Source organism: Xylocopa sonorina, chromosome 13 (assembly GCF_050948175.1).
Source record: "Xylocopa sonorina isolate GNS202 chromosome 13, iyXylSono1_principal, whole genome shotgun sequence".
Classification (NCBI taxonomy): domain Eukaryota; kingdom Metazoa; phylum Arthropoda; class Insecta; order Hymenoptera; family Apidae; genus Xylocopa; species Xylocopa sonorina.
Genome location: NC_135205.1, coordinates 6,700,791 through 6,718,526, shown reverse-complemented (window position 1 = coordinate 6,718,526; position 17,736 = coordinate 6,700,791). Strand labels below are relative to the sequence as shown.

Here is a 17,736-nt window from a genome sequence, read left to right as displayed (position 1 = left end):
GAAACTGTCGTGGAGAACTTGGCTCCTTATAACGGATTGCTACGAAGGTATCTCGAGCGAGTCTGTAGCCGGTTTCGTTCTCTTCCTCGGATGGCAAATGTTTTCTTAAGAATTCAGTCCTTTCTCGATTCCAAAATGTTTAGAGTTGTGTTTGACCCGTTGCACGGATGAAACGAGCGATTGAAATTTCCACATCTTCGTTTCCAAACTTGTCAGAAGCCTTTTGTAAGAGGATTCTTGCACTTCTGCGTAGGATTCGTCAGATCTTTGGGAAGGGTGAAGAAGGAACTGAAGGTGACACGGTATTTCACCTATATGTTTATGTCGTTCTGGAAAATCGTGGCTTTCTTCATCTGCACTATACTGATATTGCACGTCAAAGGTGAAACCGTGGGTCATTTATTCACGAAGTTTAGCGACGCATTCGGACATCATTACATCATGGTGTCGACGAAACGGATAAGTACTACCGGCACGTTCACCGATATTGCGGACCTTTTAGAAATCGGTGACAAAATATCTATACCAGCCGACGTGAACACTCCAATATACGTCTTACTATTGCAAATATTCGGTGCTTACTTCACATACGTCTTTGGTAAGTATCGCTGTTCTACCCGATGTCTCTGAGATCCCATCGTTCCCACTTCAAATGTAATTTAGCGTGATTTAAAGCATCATTTTACTGACTCCCAAGCGTTATTCCAGGTAAATTCGCGTGCAAGATCCTGATACAAGGATTCAGTTACGCGTTCCCGGTAAATCTAACGATACCAGTGACGATCTCGCTGTTGATCGCGGCCTGTGGCCTGAGGAACACCGAGCCATGCATATTTCACGGCACCATTCCCGACTATCTGTACTACGAGTCACCACCGGAGCACTTCCTCAATGATTTCGTGTCGAAGCAATACGCCTGGGTGTGGCTACTGTGGTTGCTATCGCAAACCTGGATTACTCTGCACGTCTGGACGCCGAAGTGCGAGCGTCTCGCCGCCACGGAAAAGCTGTTCGTCGTGCCCATGTACGATTCCCTGTTGATCGACCAGTCGATGGGTCTGAACAGGAAAAGGGACGATCAACCGGAGGTGAAAGTCGAGGTAATTAAATAATTATAATTGCATCCCTTTCGTCGCTTTCTCGTGGCCATCGACGAAACGAATAAATGTACAAAAATACTGTGTTCCCGGAATCGAACCACCCGTTTTATCATTCGCGTATCGATCGTGCTCGCCACGCGAATAGAATTTCTAAATCGAGTCGTACGGTTATAGAAGGGAACGTACCGATTTTGTACCGTCCGCGTGACGATTTGAACGGTGTTCTCGTTGATCAGGATTTAGCGGAGATAGAGAAAGAAAAAGGTGACGGAGATTACGAGACCATATACGAGCAGACGGACGGCACGACTACACCACCGTCAGCTGTAAAAAGCAGCGATCACGTAACCAGGATATATGCCTGCGCGACCATGTGGCATGAGAACAAGGAGGAAATGATGGAATTCTTGAAGAGCATTCTGCGCTTGGACGAGGACCAGAGCGCCCGGCGTGTTGCCCAGAAGTATCTCAAAGTCGTCGATCCGGACTATTATGAATTCGAGAGTAAGCAGGCTTTATAGCCACCCCTCTGATCGACTGGTCGCAGTTCGTGGTGTCAACGAGTAACGAGAGTTTCTCTGCGCAGCTCACATCTTTTTCGATGACGCGTTCGAGTTATCGGATCACGATGAGAACGAATCGCAGGTGAACAGGTTCGTGAAACTGCTGGTGGACACTTTGGACGAGGCTGCGTCGGATGTTCATCAGACGCGGATGCACGTCAGAGCCCCAAAGAAATATCCTACGCCTTATGGCGGGCGTCTGGTATGGACACTTCCCGGGAAAACGAAGATGATCGCTCACTTGAAGGATAAGAGCAAGATTCGTCACCGAAAGCGCTGGAGTCAGGTAAAGAAAAATATTGTAACGCTCTTCTAAGATCATCCTCATCTTGTAATCGCTTTTTAAACAGGTCATGTATATGTACTATCTATTGGGGCATCGATTGATGGAGCTACCAATCAGCGTTGACCGTAAGGAAGTGATCGCGGAGAATACTTATTTGTTAACTCTCGATGGTGACATCGATTTCCAACCAGCCGCCGTGAAATTGCTGGTGGACTTGATGAAGAAGAATAAGAACCTTGGTGCAGCTTGCGGTCGTATTCATCCAGTCGGCTCGGGTAACTTTACAAAGCGATACTAATTTATAATTTAATATCCACGATTTAGTATCTTTCGCTAAGTCTCTTTCTTTCATGGCGGCAGGTCCCATGGTGTGGTATCAGATGTTCGAATACGCAATTGGTCACTGGCTGCAGAAAGCAACGGAACATATGATCGGATGTGTACTCTGTAGTCCTGGTTGCTTTTCACTGTTCAGAGGAAAAGCTCTGATGGACGACAACGTGATGAAGAAATACACGACGAGATCCGACGAGGCGAGGCATTACGTTCAGTACGATCAGGGGGAGGATCGGTGGCTTTGCACGCTTCTCTTGCAGCGTGGTTACAGAGTAAGCGTCTAGAGAGATATTTCTTTATATTTCTGGTGTCGTTGTTTAACGTTCGTTAATGTTTCAGGTCGAGTATTCAGCGGCTAGCGACGCGTACACTCATGCACCCGAAGGTTTCAATGAATTTTACAATCAACGACGTCGATGGGTACCCTCTACCATAGCTAACATCATGGACCTTTTGATGGACGCGAAGAAAACGATTAAAATCAACGACAATATCTCTCTTCCCTACATCTCGTACCAGATTCTGCTTATGGGTCAGTATCGATCGTTTCTCGAATATCGAAAGCAATTAACGTTCCCGTAAACCAACATTTATCTTCCCCTAGGCGGAACCATTTTAGGACCAGGCACGATATTCCTTATGTTGGTGGGTGCGTTCGTGGCTGCATTCAAGATCGACAACTGGACCAGTTTTTACTACAATATCATTCCCATTCTGCTTTTCATGCTCATATGTTTCACTTGTAAAGCGAACATTCAGGTAAGCTGATCTGTTACCGACACAATCAGAGTCGTCGTTAAATCGTTCTCCGCTTTGATTATTTTTGCGATATTCTTTTCTTGTGTCGCGTTGTCTTTCAGCTTCTGTGCGCGCAGATACTGTCGACAGGATACGCGATGATAATGATGGCCGTGATCGTAGGTACAGCCCTCCAGCTCGGGGAGGACGGTATCGGTTCACCCTCGGCCATATTCTTGATATCCTTGTCCAGCTCCTTCTTCATAGCGGCCTGTTTGCATCCGCAAGAGTTCTGGTGCATCGTGCCAGGCATCATTTATCTCCTCTCGATCCCCTCTATGTACCTCCTATTGATCCTCTACTCGATTATAAACTTGAACGTCGTCTCCTGGGGTACTCGCGAGGTCCAAGTGAAAAAGACCAAGAAGGTTCGTCTCGAATGTCCACTGCTTCGCTTTTATACGACACTCTATCGCCTATTGAGAATAACACCGGGCACGCTCGGTTGCACCTGGCTGGGTGTTTTTAAGGGATAGAACATTTATCGGGGCATCGTTAAACTTGGAAGATATGGTGGCGGTGAATCAGAACGCGGACATCTCGAACAGCTGACTCGAGGTCGGCGCCCGCTTCTCTTTAAATCCGCACAAGAGTCGGAACGCAGCTTTTTGTCTGCCAATGTACGTTCCAACGTGTTTGTAACCACACAGGTATTCACGCACCTGAATAATGATATATCGAGAATGCTTTTACGTTGATTCTAGAAACTATCAATGAACACTATAAAGAAGTAAAATTCCTACGAGGAAATAGAAGCATCCTCGTTAGATCAGTTTTGCTTACGCACTGAAACCAATAAAACGGTATATACACAAGCACGAATGACTATTATTAATAACGGTGTGGTAGGTGATGATTGCGGCGCTACTGAGTTGTCTATACGGGATGGTGATGGTCGCCGTGATCGTTGGGACTGCGATGAACATCGTCGAAGATGGTATACTGTCGCCGTCTTCGTTGTTTCTATTCCTACTAATAGGTCAGATGGCGATAACCGCGGCAATGCACCCAGCTGAGTTCTACTGTTTGATACACATTTTCATATACATTATCACCGTTCCATCGATGTACTTGCTGCTTGTCTTTTATTCGGTCTGTAACCTGAACGACATTACGTGGGGCACGAGAGAGGTGGTGACTAAGAAAACCACTGCGGTAATTATCTGCACACTTAACAAATTAATTCTAGCTGCTTTGAGAACTGCTATCGGTAATCGGTCATCTTGAAACAAAAGCGAGATACGTCGTCAGACACTTGAATCTCCAAGGAAATCGTGGTTGTTGATTTTCTCCTCTATCGAATTAAGTTGCTTCAAGGTGCAAGGTTACTACGATATATCTTATAATTTGTCTACGAAAGCAATAATAACCACGACTAATAAATTAATAATACGAAGAAATATTAATTTTCTAAAGCTTTTCGTATCGCTGTTAATACTTTCTCTTGCACAACTGCTTACTGTAATATACGCGTTGCACAGTTAGAAAAATATGTTACGTATTCTTTTGGTAAATCGATCAGGAACTCGAACAAGAGAAAAAGGAAGCGGAAGAGGCGAAACGGAAAGCGAAGCAGAAGTCGTTGTTAGGATTCCTCCAAAATGGCGTAGGCACGAACGGCGACGAAGAAGGATCGATAGAAGTCTCTTTGGCAGGACTGTTCAAGTGCATGTTCTGCACTCACGGTCAAACATCTAACGAGAAACAGCAATTGGTCGCCATTGCCGAATCCTTGGAACAAGTCAGCAAACGTTTAGAAGTCATCGAAAGGTTCTTAACACATATCGAAAAACAACTTTACACTGGACATTTAACAAATTTATGTACCGTTCGATTACGCTTTTCAATGCTTGATTCTGACTTATTTAGAGCCGTCGATCCTCATGGAGTGGTAAGTCGACGACGTGCACCTTCTGTAACCTCGCGAACAGGCGATTCCCTGCGGCCCATCGACGAACGTTCAGCTGAAAACGAGGAGGGTGACAGCGATCCGGAAACGGAGACCAGCCAAAACACGGAGGCGAAACGCGAGGGTAGCAACTTCCTCAGCAGACCTTACTGGTTAAGCGACGAGGGGCTGAAGAAAGGTGAAATCGATGTGCTGTCCATGCAGGAGGAACAATTCTGGAAGGACTTGTTGCAAAAGTATTTGTATCCCATAGACGAGGACAAGGCGGAGAAGGTAAGGAATTTAGAACGTTTGCATATTTTTAACATGATGTCTATATTCAAATCAGTTACTTTAAAGGTTTGAAAGGGACAAGGGGAAAATAATCAGCAATTTGCTAAATTGTATTAGCGTTACTAAATTAAATTTGAGTAGTACGAGTAAATATTTTGTTTTGCGATAAAATAGTAGAGATAACGAATTGAATAATTTTTTTAACGGAATGTCGTCTATTATAATCATTTGTTCAAGCATAGTAACACGTCTTCCTAAAGATAAAATTAATGATCAGAAGCATTTAATTAATTTCGTGAAAAGTTTAGCCTTTAGAGTATAAAAGAAGTTTAAGAATAAAAATTAAAGAGTAAAGAATAGTCGCATACAAGTCGAAGGAAGTTTCTAATACCTGTAACCGAGTAATCAAAATAACCGATCCATGCTGCTTACGTCAGGCAAGAATCGCCAAAGATCTAAAGGACCTACGTGACCAGAGTGTGTTCGCGTTTTTTATGATGAACGCCCTCTTCGTCCTGATCGTATTTCTACTGCAATTAAACAAAGATTTGTTGCACGTGAAGTGGCCTTTCGGTATCAAGACGAACATCACTTATGATGGAGACACCCAAGAGGTAAAGACCGCTCCGTCCACGTTGTGTTGTCCTGCTCCTTGAATCTTATTCCACTTACCCAAATAGAAAACGATTAGTATCTCATCGATCAGCCGTTTAGTAGTTTCGCTGATATTCCCTGTTCGGCTTCGCTGTTGCAAAATATCACGAGTGCTTAAAACTTCGTTCAGTTTCGTTTTTATATAATAGTCGATTGATTTCAGAAGCTCGACACCAGTGCAATTTTAAGCATTTAAATTATTTTGCGACAGGAAACCCTTACACGCACACAGTATTTTTCTTACACTCGCGTAGAGCTTTCTAGACGATAAAAATGTGCTTTGAGGATACGAAACGACATCCCAGAATGGATTCACCCCCTGAAAAGGAGCCGATGGACCAACGATCAACCGGACGGAGCGTATTATTTTCATATGTTTGCTAATTCGTGCTGTTTTCTTTCTTTTTTTTTCTTGTTCATCCCCGATCGACGACAGGCTCGAATTGCCGCCGACCTGATCGAACTGCGGAACAAGAGTGTGTTCGCGTTTTTTATGTTCAATGCGTTGTTCGTTCTGATCGTATTCTTGCTGCAGCTGAACAAAGATCAGTTGCACGTTGTCTGGCCTCTCGGCGTCAAGACGAATATCACCTTCATCGAAGAGACTTCGGAGGTATCTGATAGTGTTCCAAACGAAAAAACAGAGATGCTGTCTCACTGATGCCCTCGGGAGACTAACACCCCCGCGTGCTTCGTTGCTCGCGCCCCTATTTTCTCTCACCCTTTACACCCTCGTCTTTCTACGCTCCACTCGCGTTACATCCGATTCTTAGCTCCGCAGCGGGAACGAACAATGAGACGAACGGTTTTGCATAAAGATGCCGAGCGAGTCGTTTCAGAGATTACTTTTTTTTCAGGAACGCTCGCTGATTGTAGATCACGTAGTAATAAAGAGATATTGCGATTTTTAGAGCGTAGAGCTTTCGTTTAGTATTTTAATTGAACTGGCTTTGCGATTGTAAACCGTGTTAGTCGAGACTTCAAGCGTAGAACTTTTGCTCTTCAAGCACTTTCTCTTGTAAAACTGGTTCCATTTCTAGCAATTTCCGGCCATATCGTTCGTAAACAGACACAGGATTAGTACGACGAGGAAAGGATAGTCGCAGTTCTAGCGAGCATCGGAGCACGCTGGAAATATGGTACCCGGTGTTAATGTTGCACTTGCTGGGACATGTCTGTGTTTTGTCAATAACTTGGACCACGAGCACTTGCCGAGTTTACCATTAACATGTTTGCACAGGTACTTCCGGAACGAATGGAACATTTGGGGCGGAACGAGGCAACTGACTAGAATTTAGCTGGCTAAGTCACCCGTAACAACGCCTTTTTAACCGGAATTCCACTCTCCCTCCTCCTCCCCTGTATCTCACGATCTTTTTGTCATTTTTTTGTTTTCTTCTTGTGATCGTTAAGTGTGTGATTACTGGCACCGTGAAATCTTTCTCTTAACAAGCACCGAAACGTGTCGATTAACATTATCGAAGCCTGGAGAACGCCAAGAGTTTCTCGAAACTGTTCTGAAACAGTTTCGATATTACCAAGTAAACTCATCTCATCGTTTCAAATTTCGTTCGCTGTTCTCTTGGCTTCCGCGACATATTTGACTCTCCGGTGATCCGATAACTTTTTGAAGCTCGAATAAGGGACTGAACTGTTACTAGTCAGTAAATAGCAAGCATGTGCACGGTTCGCGGATCACAAGGGGGTCGAGAACTCTAAACCCTGTCTCGTTTCTTCGCTCGCCTGGCTGAATCTGAACGAGGGAGGAATTGTCAGGCGGATTTATCGTTTTACGTTTCTCGTTGTGTCTAATTCCGATAACGCACGGCTAGGTATGGCAGCAGAGGAGCACCACTAACGAGTTACGTGTCGATGTAACTAAACGGTGGCTTATATGTGTACATACATGTGTGTTGAAAATTGACATTTATTTTATGCGGTGGCACCGATCGTACATACGAATTGCAATTTGGATACTACTTAATATAAAGCGTGAGAACCTAACGCACACGTTGCTACTTTACGAGCTGTTCTTATGTACGTTTGGGGATAACATTGTTATTTCATTACACAATGCTACATCAATATAACTTCATAGTACAAAGGATAGAATTGTTGTTTACTTATAATTTTTTACTGTTCTTCTGCTCTGTACCAAGAGTTTCTCAATGAGATAACAATGGAACACGTTAATAGTAACCGCAACGTGAACTGTTTTATACGTATCTCTCCTCTATCTCCTTCTACGTTCTACGTTTAATTCATACCACGGAGTATTCACTTGGTATCTTCTCTGACGATGAAAATGTCTCGTAGGTGCACATCTCGAAGGAGTACTTACAACTCGAACCTATTGGCTTAGTGTTTGTGTTCTTCTTCGCGTTGATATTGGTTATCCAATTCACCGCGATGTTGTTCCATCGCTTTGGCACGTTCGCCCATATTCTGGCCAGCACCAGTTTAGATTGGTACTGCTGTAAGAAGGTACGAATCGTTTGAAACTGGCAGTGAGAAAATTTCGATCGTAGAATTCAGACACGTGATCGTTATTTTCTTCCGTAGACGAAGGACTTGTCAGAAGAAGCGTTACTGTCAAAACACGCGGTGGAGATAGTCAGGGACTTGCAGAGGTTGGACGGCATGGAGGGCGATTACGAGGAGGGCAGTGGCAGCGGTCCTGGCAGAAGGAAAACAATAAGAAACCTCGAAAAGAGCCGCAGGAAAACGCAGGCAATCAATACGCTCGACGTCGCTTTCAGACAGCGTTTCTTCAGTATGTCCGACGCGAACGGTATGTAAAATGAAGCGTAACGCACGTACAGGGGTAGAGATTTGAATGTTAACGCGTGAATTTAGGTCTGCCAAGGAACATGTCGACCAGACGTTCAGCGAAGGCTTTCAAGGCGTTCGAGGGCCGCAGGAACAGCATTATGGCCATGAGGAGGAAGTCGCAGATGCAGACTTTAGGGGCGAACAACATTTACGGGGCGGCGGGTAATCCTTTGGGTATTCAGGGACGTCCATCGAGAAGCAGTCAGATCTCCGTTAAGGACGTGTTCGAAGGACACGGTGGCCATAGCAATTCAGCCTACGAACCCGACGAGAAGATGGGAAGTAGTGTCAGACTTCATAATTTAGGCCAGAATACGTGGAGAGACTCGAACACCAACATCTGATCGAAATTTCGTCACGAATGTACGCAACGGCTGTCGTAATGTGTGCGCAACGACGATGGCCGTCACTGATATTCCAAGGAAATCGGAAACTTTTTCAAGGAATACTGTAAAAAAGAAGAAAACATAAACCGGATAGAAGTGTACGAGAAGACTGCCCTCGAGTAGACTAATTTCTGACGAAACTAATAGAACACAGGGCCGTCTTTAAACTCTTTATTTATTTATTAAGAAAGACTCGCATTTATCATTAAGGAAGTTCCTTTTTTCTATAAACTATAAAAACAGTGACAAAAAAAAAAAACGGAAAACCATTATACTAATCTTGGAAGTTACGATCAAACGTAACGCTTGAACATTTAAATAGCTTAAATTCCAGTATTTTAATTAAAACGAGTTGAAGACAGTCCTGAGGAGGAAGCTCCCTCTCTTTTCTTTAATTTTTTTTTCTTTTCTCGTTTTCTTTTTTCTAAACGTGACTAGATACTTAAGATGAACGAACTGACCGGTGAATAGCGATGTTTCGTAGCGGAGCTACTGCCGTACGATAGTAGACAGCTTTAGGACATAATTCTCCAGACGTTAATCGAACGTAATAGCCCTGCTAACTCGTGTCGTATCAACGAGTAACGCGCTATCATTAAATACCGTATGTGATAGCAATCACAGCGACGACGACGCTTACATCCCTTTCGCTCCTTGCAAACGTGATATCGCCGTTTATAGAACTATATATATATATGTATTGTATTTAATAGATTTACAATTTTTTGTACATATCGCGTGCGTCTACATATGTGTAACGTTAAGTCAATTAGAAAAATTTTGTTGATTGTAAGCGAAATAAAAATCGTACGATCAGCACCCAACAAGTGCACTTCCGGATCCCACTACTTTCCCACCCTTCGATTGGTAAATATACAACGCACCTCTCTTTAGAGGATTGCATGATTCTAACGAAATATCGATAATGATTTCTACGACACGTTAGCTTGTCGAATAGCCTCTGTCATACACACCACGTACGTTGCCATTAAGTAATCGTTAATACTGCGGCGTATGGTCCATTCTTGATAAAAGCCTTCGGGAGCCAGCGCCCAGTTTGTTAACAGTAGAGGATAAGTGGCGACTATTGCATAGTTGTTGCCTACAACGTATCTAAAGAAGTATCGAAGTGGGTATTGAGGTTGAAAAGCGACTGATTTCCTGTGGAACGATCCTTACGCGAAGTAGCAACTAAGAATCGCCCAAGTGAACACGTTAACCCTCGATTCGTACGAGTTTCTCGACTGGAAAGGGGAGTCTTGGAAACGCGAGTCTTGGAAACGCGACGTTTCGATTTCCTGATAGAAAAAAAGGAATTGCTTTTCTAATTGAAATCGAGGAATCACTTACAGTTAAGCAATGTCATGAACGCCATTAATTCTGCGATATCTTTCGCGAAGATTGTAAAAAAAGGACGCTCTGATATTTTATATAACGCGTATACCTGTGATTTATTCGCTGCCATCCTACGCAATTTAACTACGTCCAAAATTGATAAACTAGTGACGACGCAGATACCGAGCACGTAATACCCGTGACAAGAGTAGAGAGAGTAAATTAATCCGGCCATGCTCAGGGTGCCAAGGATCTCATCTAAAATGTTCAACTTTCCTCTGCTCTTTTCCTCCTCCATCTCTATTAGAACTGGGTCGAACACTTGAAAATGAAGATTAATTAGCTGAAATACGAGGCGACGTGCGATCACGACAGATTTGCTTACTGTATTCCTTGAAGGCGAGCTTGTAGATCAGAACGATCAAGGATCGTGAACCGATCATGACGATACCGGCGCAAGCGTACGTGAAACGTGCCAACAGCTTTGAATATCGAACGCGAGAATGTTTTATGAGGACATAAACAGAGGATCCGCATGTTAGCGATAGATTAAACCACGAAAAGATGGATTCCAATATCATAGAGCTTAGCGGTATTAGGTTAAATCTATGCGATTTTGCTTTTTTTCTCTTTTTTTCTCTGCCACGATATCGATGCGTGATATTGTACGCGGAAATCTATCGTCCAATGGAGTTAATGTGTTCGCGAATAGAAAATAATCGATCGACGCGATTAAATTTGCGTGCCACCAGATACGTTCGCGTGACAGTTCGTTGGACACGATGATACGCGACAGAATTGATGAGCATGCGTTGAAAAACTGCGAGATTACCAACGAACCTGCGTGATATGACGCTATGCGAAATATATTTCCCATTGTGATTTGTAAGTTGACTGTAATGTACGTTGTGATAGCAGCTGAGAACGTTCGCGCGACTGTCGACATCACCGAGAGCATTGATAACCACGTTTACAGTAACAGTACTAGCAAAACTAAAATGGGAAATGCGACTGTAAGTACTAATCGCATCGAACGATTCGAGAGCATTGCCATATTTATTGCCATATTAATATTTGACGGAACGTATCGTGGTCTAAGTCGAGAACGTTAACGTCACGATCATAACCAATTGGCAATTGCTGTTGAGGATTAGCATTACAGTCGTGATTTAATCGTAAATGTCACTAAGTAATATTCTATATTATAGAATGTTAATTTTTATACCACGGAAACAGCGAAAGAATTACGAGAAGATGTTCTAGTCAGTAACGAGCAAACAGATCCGTATCGGATCGGATACACCGATTTGTCGGGGATATTTGAACGGTGGCGGAAAACGATTGTACAGAGTAATAGCGGTTCAGTGAAAAATAGCGTCGCACGGAAGTGTAGAAACGAATTAGATTTAGTAAATATCGAAGAGGCACGGTACAAATCGAAGTCTGTTCCTATGATGGATCATGAAGTCAGTTATCCTTATCCTTTCACAGATTATATTCATCCCCGCTTTTGCGTCGATTTTTCATCTATCAGTATTTATAGCAACTCGCATCGTCGACTTGTCAGGAATCTGAAGTCAATTATGGTTAATTACGAATCAAATTTATGGCACGATCGCAGGACATCGAAAAGAAGAAGGACTTCGTTGAACGTATCTACGCGCGATGAAGAACAAAGATTCAATTACAGTTCTTCGATCGATGACGATTTCCGATTGCCACATCAGTGGAACAGAACATTTTTATTGCAAAAATTGGTAAACGTATCGCATATAGAAAAGAGTATCACTAGGACAACGACATCTCCCACGGGAAAGAGTTTAGGTCTGCATAGTTTATTACAATTAAATTTAACACCTAACAAACCAATTGGTTTCGTTAAGAAAAGAAGAAAAAGACGCGCAAGAGATACAGGTAATAACGTTACAGATGTGTATGACAAAGAAATTACTGCGTATTTCGATGCATTTAAAATAATGTACACAACTCAAACACCGTATGTTGAGTCCCAGTTAACTTTCAATACTCAACACCAGAAAGAAATAGACATGCTACAAACAACGTTGAATTGGTTGCACGAAGCGTTGATAGTAACTACTACATTTGCAAGTACAATACAAGAGACTACAGACATCACACAAGAAATAGACGAATTTTACGATAAACAATATGCAGAAGAATACAAGGAGGCATATAACGAATATAATGAAGAATCAACCAACGGAGTGTCAGATTGGTTCGAATATGATGAACATATCGGTACAATTGCAATAGCCACAGCAAAATCAACTGGAGCTATTGAGAGGCAAACACCTACAACAAGCATACCATTTACTACAATTGAAAGATCTACATCAACAGTAGCATATACAGAAACCTCAAGCCATATAATTAAAGGGGAAACAGTTACCAGTATAATTATCACCACAACTACGATACTAGTCACGACCATGTCGACAGAAATCACAACGGAAGAAACAACAATACCAACAACAACGTTACCAGTAGATACAATAGAATTAACTACCAGTGCAGTGCCTACTACTACCCCAATGATCATGCAAAGTACGAAGGTGTCTTTGGATACCACGATTACGACACCATTAGCAGCTACAACTACAGAAACAACCGCCATCGTAGAGCCTATTACTACTACGACAATGTTACCAATTACAATGTCTGTTGAAGGTACACCAGAAGGAACAACAATCGCAAAAACATTAGCAGTAGCAACGACTGAAACAGCCAGTAGTGCAGCTCCAATTTCTAGTACAACAAGAATGTCAATTACGATGACGTCAACGGAAACCACACCAGCAGAAACCACCAGACTTACCACACCATTGCCGGTAAGTGCAACTGAAACAACTACTAGTGCAGTTCGTTCTACAAAAATAATTCCCACTACGACTGTGTCGGTGGAAATCACAACGGAAGAAACGCCAATAATTACGACACCATTGGTTGTAGGAATACCTCAAGAAACAAGCAGTGCAGTTCCTGCAACTACTACAACGCTAATATTAACTACAACAAGGTCGGTGGACATCTCAGAAGAAGAAACGACACTATTCACCACAGTATTACCAGCACCCGTAACCGAAGTAACCATCAGTACATTTCCCGCAACCACCACACTGAAAATTCCGACTACGACTACGTCGGTCGAAGCTACTACAGAGGAAACGACGAGAACTACGACATCATTGGCTTCAACAACTTCTGAAAGGACAACAAGAGTAGCACCTGCGATCACCACACCGACAGTTCCGACTACAACTATCCCGGTGGAAGCTACCACAGAGGAAACGACGATAACTACGACATCATTGGCTCCAACAACTACTGAAACGATAACTAGTACAACCCCTACGACTACCACAACGATAATTCCGACTACCACTACGTCGGTGGAGGTTACCGCAGAAGAGATAACCAGAACTACGGAATCGTTGGTTCCAACAACTACTGAAACGACCACCAGTGCAGCTTCTACGATTACCACAACGATAATTCCGACCACAACTACGTCGGTGGAAGTTACTACAGAAGTAACCACGGGAACTACGACATCATTGGCTCCAACAACTACTGAAACAACCACCATTGCAGTCACTACGACTACCAGAGCGATAATTCCGACTACTACTGAAACGATGGAAGTTACCACAGAGGAAACGACCAGAACTACGACATCACTGGTACCAACAACTACACAAAGCACCACCATTGCAGTCACTACGACTACCAGAGTGATAATTCCGACTACTACTGAAAAGGTGGAAATTACTACAGAAAAAACGACAAGAACTGCGAAACCATTGGTTCCAACAACTACTCAAACGATAACCAGCACAACCTCTACGACTACCACAACGATTATTCCGACTACGACTATGTTGGTGGAAGTTACCACAGAGGAAACCACGAGAACTACGACATCATTGGCTACAGCAACTACTGAAACGACCACTAGTGGAGTTCCTACAACTACCACAGCGATAATTCCGACCACGACTATGACGGTGGAAGTTACCACAGAGGAAACGACGAGAACTACATCATTGATTCCAACAACTACAGGAACGATGACTAGTACAACCCCTACGACTACTACGACGATAATTCCGACTACGACTACGTTGGTAGTAGTTACCACAGAGAAAACCATGGGAACTACGACATCATTGGCTCCAACAATTACTGAAACAACCACCATTGCAGTCACTACGACTACCAGAGCGATAATTCCCACTACTACTGAAACGGTAGAAGAAACCACGGGAACTACGACATCATTGTTTCCAACAATTACTGAAACGAGAACCAGTAGAACCGCTAGGACTACTACAACGATAGTTCCGACCACGACTATGACGGTGGAAGTTACCACAGAGGAAACAACGGGAACTACGACGTCTTTGGCTCCAACAACTACTGAAACGAGAACAAGTACAACTCCTACGACTACCACAACGATAATTCCGACCACCACTATAACGGTCGAAGTTACCACAGAGGAAACCACGGGAACTACGACACCATTGGCTCCAACAACTACTGAAACGAGAACCAGTACAACCCCTACGACTACTACAACGATAATTCCGACCACTACTATGACGGTGGAAGTTATCACAGAGGAAACAACGAGAACTACAACATCATTGGTTCCAACAACTACTGTAACTACAACCATTGCGGTCACTACGACCACCACAGTGATAATTCCAACTATTACTACGACGGTAGAAGTTACCACAGAGGAAACAACGATATCTACAACATCGTTGGCTCCAACAACTACTGAATCGACTAGCAGTATAGTCCCTACTACTACCACATCGATTATTCCGACTACGACTACGTCGGTGGAAGATACCACAGAGGAAACCACGGGAACTACGACATCATTGGCTACAGCAACTACTGAAACGACCACTAGTGGAGCTCCTACAACTACCACAGCGATAATTCCGACCACGACTATGACGGTGGAAGTTACCACAGAGGAAACGACAAGAACTACATCATTGATTCCAACAACTACAGGAACGATGACTAGTACAACCCCTACGACTACCACGACGATAATTCCGACTACAACTACGTCGGTGGAGGTTACCACAGAAGAGATGACCAGAACTACGGCTACGTTGGTTCCAACAACTACTGAAATGAGGACCAGTACAACCCCTACGACTGCCACATTGATTCCAACAACTACAGAAACGATGACTAGTACAACCCCTACGACTACCACGACGATAATTCCGACTACGACTACGTTGGTAGTAGTTACCACAGAGAAAACCATGGGAACTACGACATCATTGGCTCCAACAACTACTGAAACAACCACCATTGCAGTCACTATGACTACCAGAGCGATAATTCCGACTACTGCTGAAACGGTGGAAGAAACCACGGGAACTACGACATCATTGGTTCCAACAATTACTGAAACGAGAACCAGTAGAACCGCTAGGACTACTACAACGATAGTTCCGACCACGACTCTGACGGTGGAAGTTACCACAGAGGAAACAACGGGAACTACGACGTCTTTGGCTCCAACAACTACTGAAACGAGAACAAGTACAACTCCTACGACTACCACAACGATAATTGCGACCACCACTATAACGGTCGAAGTTACCACAGAGGAAACCACGGGAACTACGACGACTTTGGCTCCCACAACTACTGAAACGAGAACCAGTACAACCCCTACGACTACTACAACGATAATTCCGACCACTACTATGACGGTGGAAGTTACCACAGAGGAAACAACGAGAACTACGACATCATTGGCTCCAACAACTACTGAAACAACCACCATTGCAGTCACTATGACTACCAGAGCGATAATTCCGACTACTGCTGAAACGGTGGAAGAAACCACGGGAACTACGACATCATTGGTTCCAACAATTACTGAAACGAGAACCAGTAGAACCGCTAGGACTACTACAACGATAGTTCCGACCACGACTATGACGGTGGAAGTTACCACAGAGGAAACGACGAGAACTACAACATCATTGGTTCCAACAACTACTGAAACAACCACCATTGCGGTCATTACGACCACCACAGTGATAATTCCAACTACTACTACGACGGTAGAAGTAACCACAGAGAAAACAACGATAACTACGACATCATTGGCGCCAACAACTACAGGATCGACTAGCAGTATAGTCCCTACTACTACCACATCGATTATTCCGACTACGACTACGTCGGTGGAAGTTACTATAGAGGAAACCACGAGAACTACGACGACATTGGCTCCAACAACTACTGGAACGAGGACCAGTACAACCCCTACGACTACTACAACGATAATTCCGACCACTACTATGACGGTGGAAGTTACCACAGAGGAAACAACGAGAACTACGACATCATTGGCTCCAACAACTACAGGATCGACTAGCAGTATAGTCCCTACTACTACCACATCGATTATTCCGACTACGACTACGACGGTGGAAGTTACCACAGAGGAAACGACGAGAACTACATCATTCGTTCAAACAACTACCAAAACGATGACTAGTACAACCCCTATGGCTACCACGACGATAATTCCGACTTCGACTACGTCGGTGGAGGTTACCGCAGAAGAGATGACCAGAACTACGGCCACGCTGGTTCCAACAACTATTGAAACGACAACCAGTGCAGCTTCTACGACTACCACAACGATAATTCCGACTACGACTACGTTGGTAGTAGTTACCACAGAGAAAACCACGGGAACTACGACATCATTGGCTCCAACCACTACTGAAACCAGAACCAGTAGAACTCCTACGACTACCACAACGATAATTCCGACCACCACTATAACGGTCGAAGTTACCACGGAGGAAACCACGGGAACTACGACGACTTTGGCTCCAGCAACTACTGAAACGAGAACCAGTACAACCCCTACGACTACTACAACGATAATTCCGACCACTACTATGACGGTGGAAGTTACCACAGAGGAAACCACGAGAACTACGACGCCATTGGCTCCAACTACTGAAACGAGAACCGGTACAACCCTTACGACTACCACAACGATAATTCCGACCACCACTATAACGGTGGAAGTTACTACAGAGGAAACAACGATAACTACGTCGGTGGAAGTTACTACAGAGGAAACCACGGGAAGTACGACGTCTTTGGCTCCAACAACTATTAAAATGAGAACCAGTACAACCCCTACGATTACCACAACGATAATTCCGATCACTACTAT

The 17,736-nt window shown here is 43.7% G+C and overlaps 2 protein-coding genes across 6 annotated transcripts in view; one reads left to right on the top strand and one right to left on the bottom strand.

The window, feature by feature from the left end:
* The window catches only part of Kkv (hyaluronan synthase-like protein kkv), an 81,844-nt gene that overhangs the window by 11,157 nt on the left and 52,951 nt on the right, over positions 1-17,736 (top strand). For 3 of the 5 annotated variants that reach the window (XM_076906513.1, XM_076906512.1, XM_076906510.1), the window contains exons 6-20: positions 254-598; positions 709-1,100; positions 1,337-1,604; positions 1,687-1,949; positions 2,014-2,224; positions 2,310-2,557; positions 2,625-2,817; positions 2,890-3,044; positions 3,933-4,238; positions 4,606-4,853; positions 4,953-5,265; positions 5,703-5,879; positions 8,236-8,403; positions 8,482-8,710; positions 8,776-9,118. In XM_076906513.1, the coding sequence (XP_076762628.1) occupies positions 254-598; positions 709-1,100; positions 1,337-1,604; positions 1,687-1,949; positions 2,014-2,224; positions 2,310-2,557; positions 2,625-2,817; positions 2,890-3,044; positions 3,933-4,238; positions 4,606-4,853; positions 4,953-5,265; positions 5,703-5,879; positions 8,236-8,403; positions 8,482-8,710; positions 8,776-9,095 (3,836 nt within the window). In that variant the 3' untranslated portion in view covers positions 9,096-9,118. Of the gene's footprint in view, positions 1-253; positions 599-708; positions 1,101-1,336; positions 1,605-1,686; positions 1,950-2,013; positions 2,225-2,309; positions 2,558-2,624; positions 2,818-2,889; positions 3,045-3,145; positions 3,452-3,932; positions 4,239-4,605; positions 4,854-4,952; positions 5,266-5,702; positions 5,905-8,235; positions 8,404-8,481; positions 8,711-8,775; positions 9,119-17,736 lie in introns of those variants that run through there. The other 2 variants (XM_076906511.1, XM_076906515.1) reach the window with 2 other exon arrangements.
* Positions 10,063-11,053, bottom strand: LOC143430369 (uncharacterized). The gene is made up of 4 exons (XM_076906600.1): positions 10,858-11,053; positions 10,582-10,793; positions 10,317-10,381; positions 10,063-10,250 (listed from the first exon to the last, which is right to left on the bottom strand). Exons 1-4 carry the CDS (start codon positions 11,051-11,053, stop codon positions 10,070-10,072), a joined length of 654 nt encoding a protein of 217 aa, XP_076762715.1. The 3' UTR covers positions 10,063-10,069.

Bases quoted from the DNA above. Each gene is read 5' to 3' on its own strand.
- LOC143430369 (XM_076906600.1), bottom strand. From the start codon at position 11,053: ATGATATTGGAATCCATCTTTTCGTGGTTTAATCTATCGCTAACATGC. The intron at 10,794-10,857 runs GTAAGCAAATCT...TTCATTTTCAAG, and splicing joins GCTCGCCTTCAAGGAATACA to TGTTCGACCCAGTTCTAATA. The intron at 10,251-10,316 runs GTAAGGATCGTT...ATACTTCTTTAG, and splicing joins ATTCTTAGTTGCTACTTCGC to ATACGTTGTAGGCAACAACT.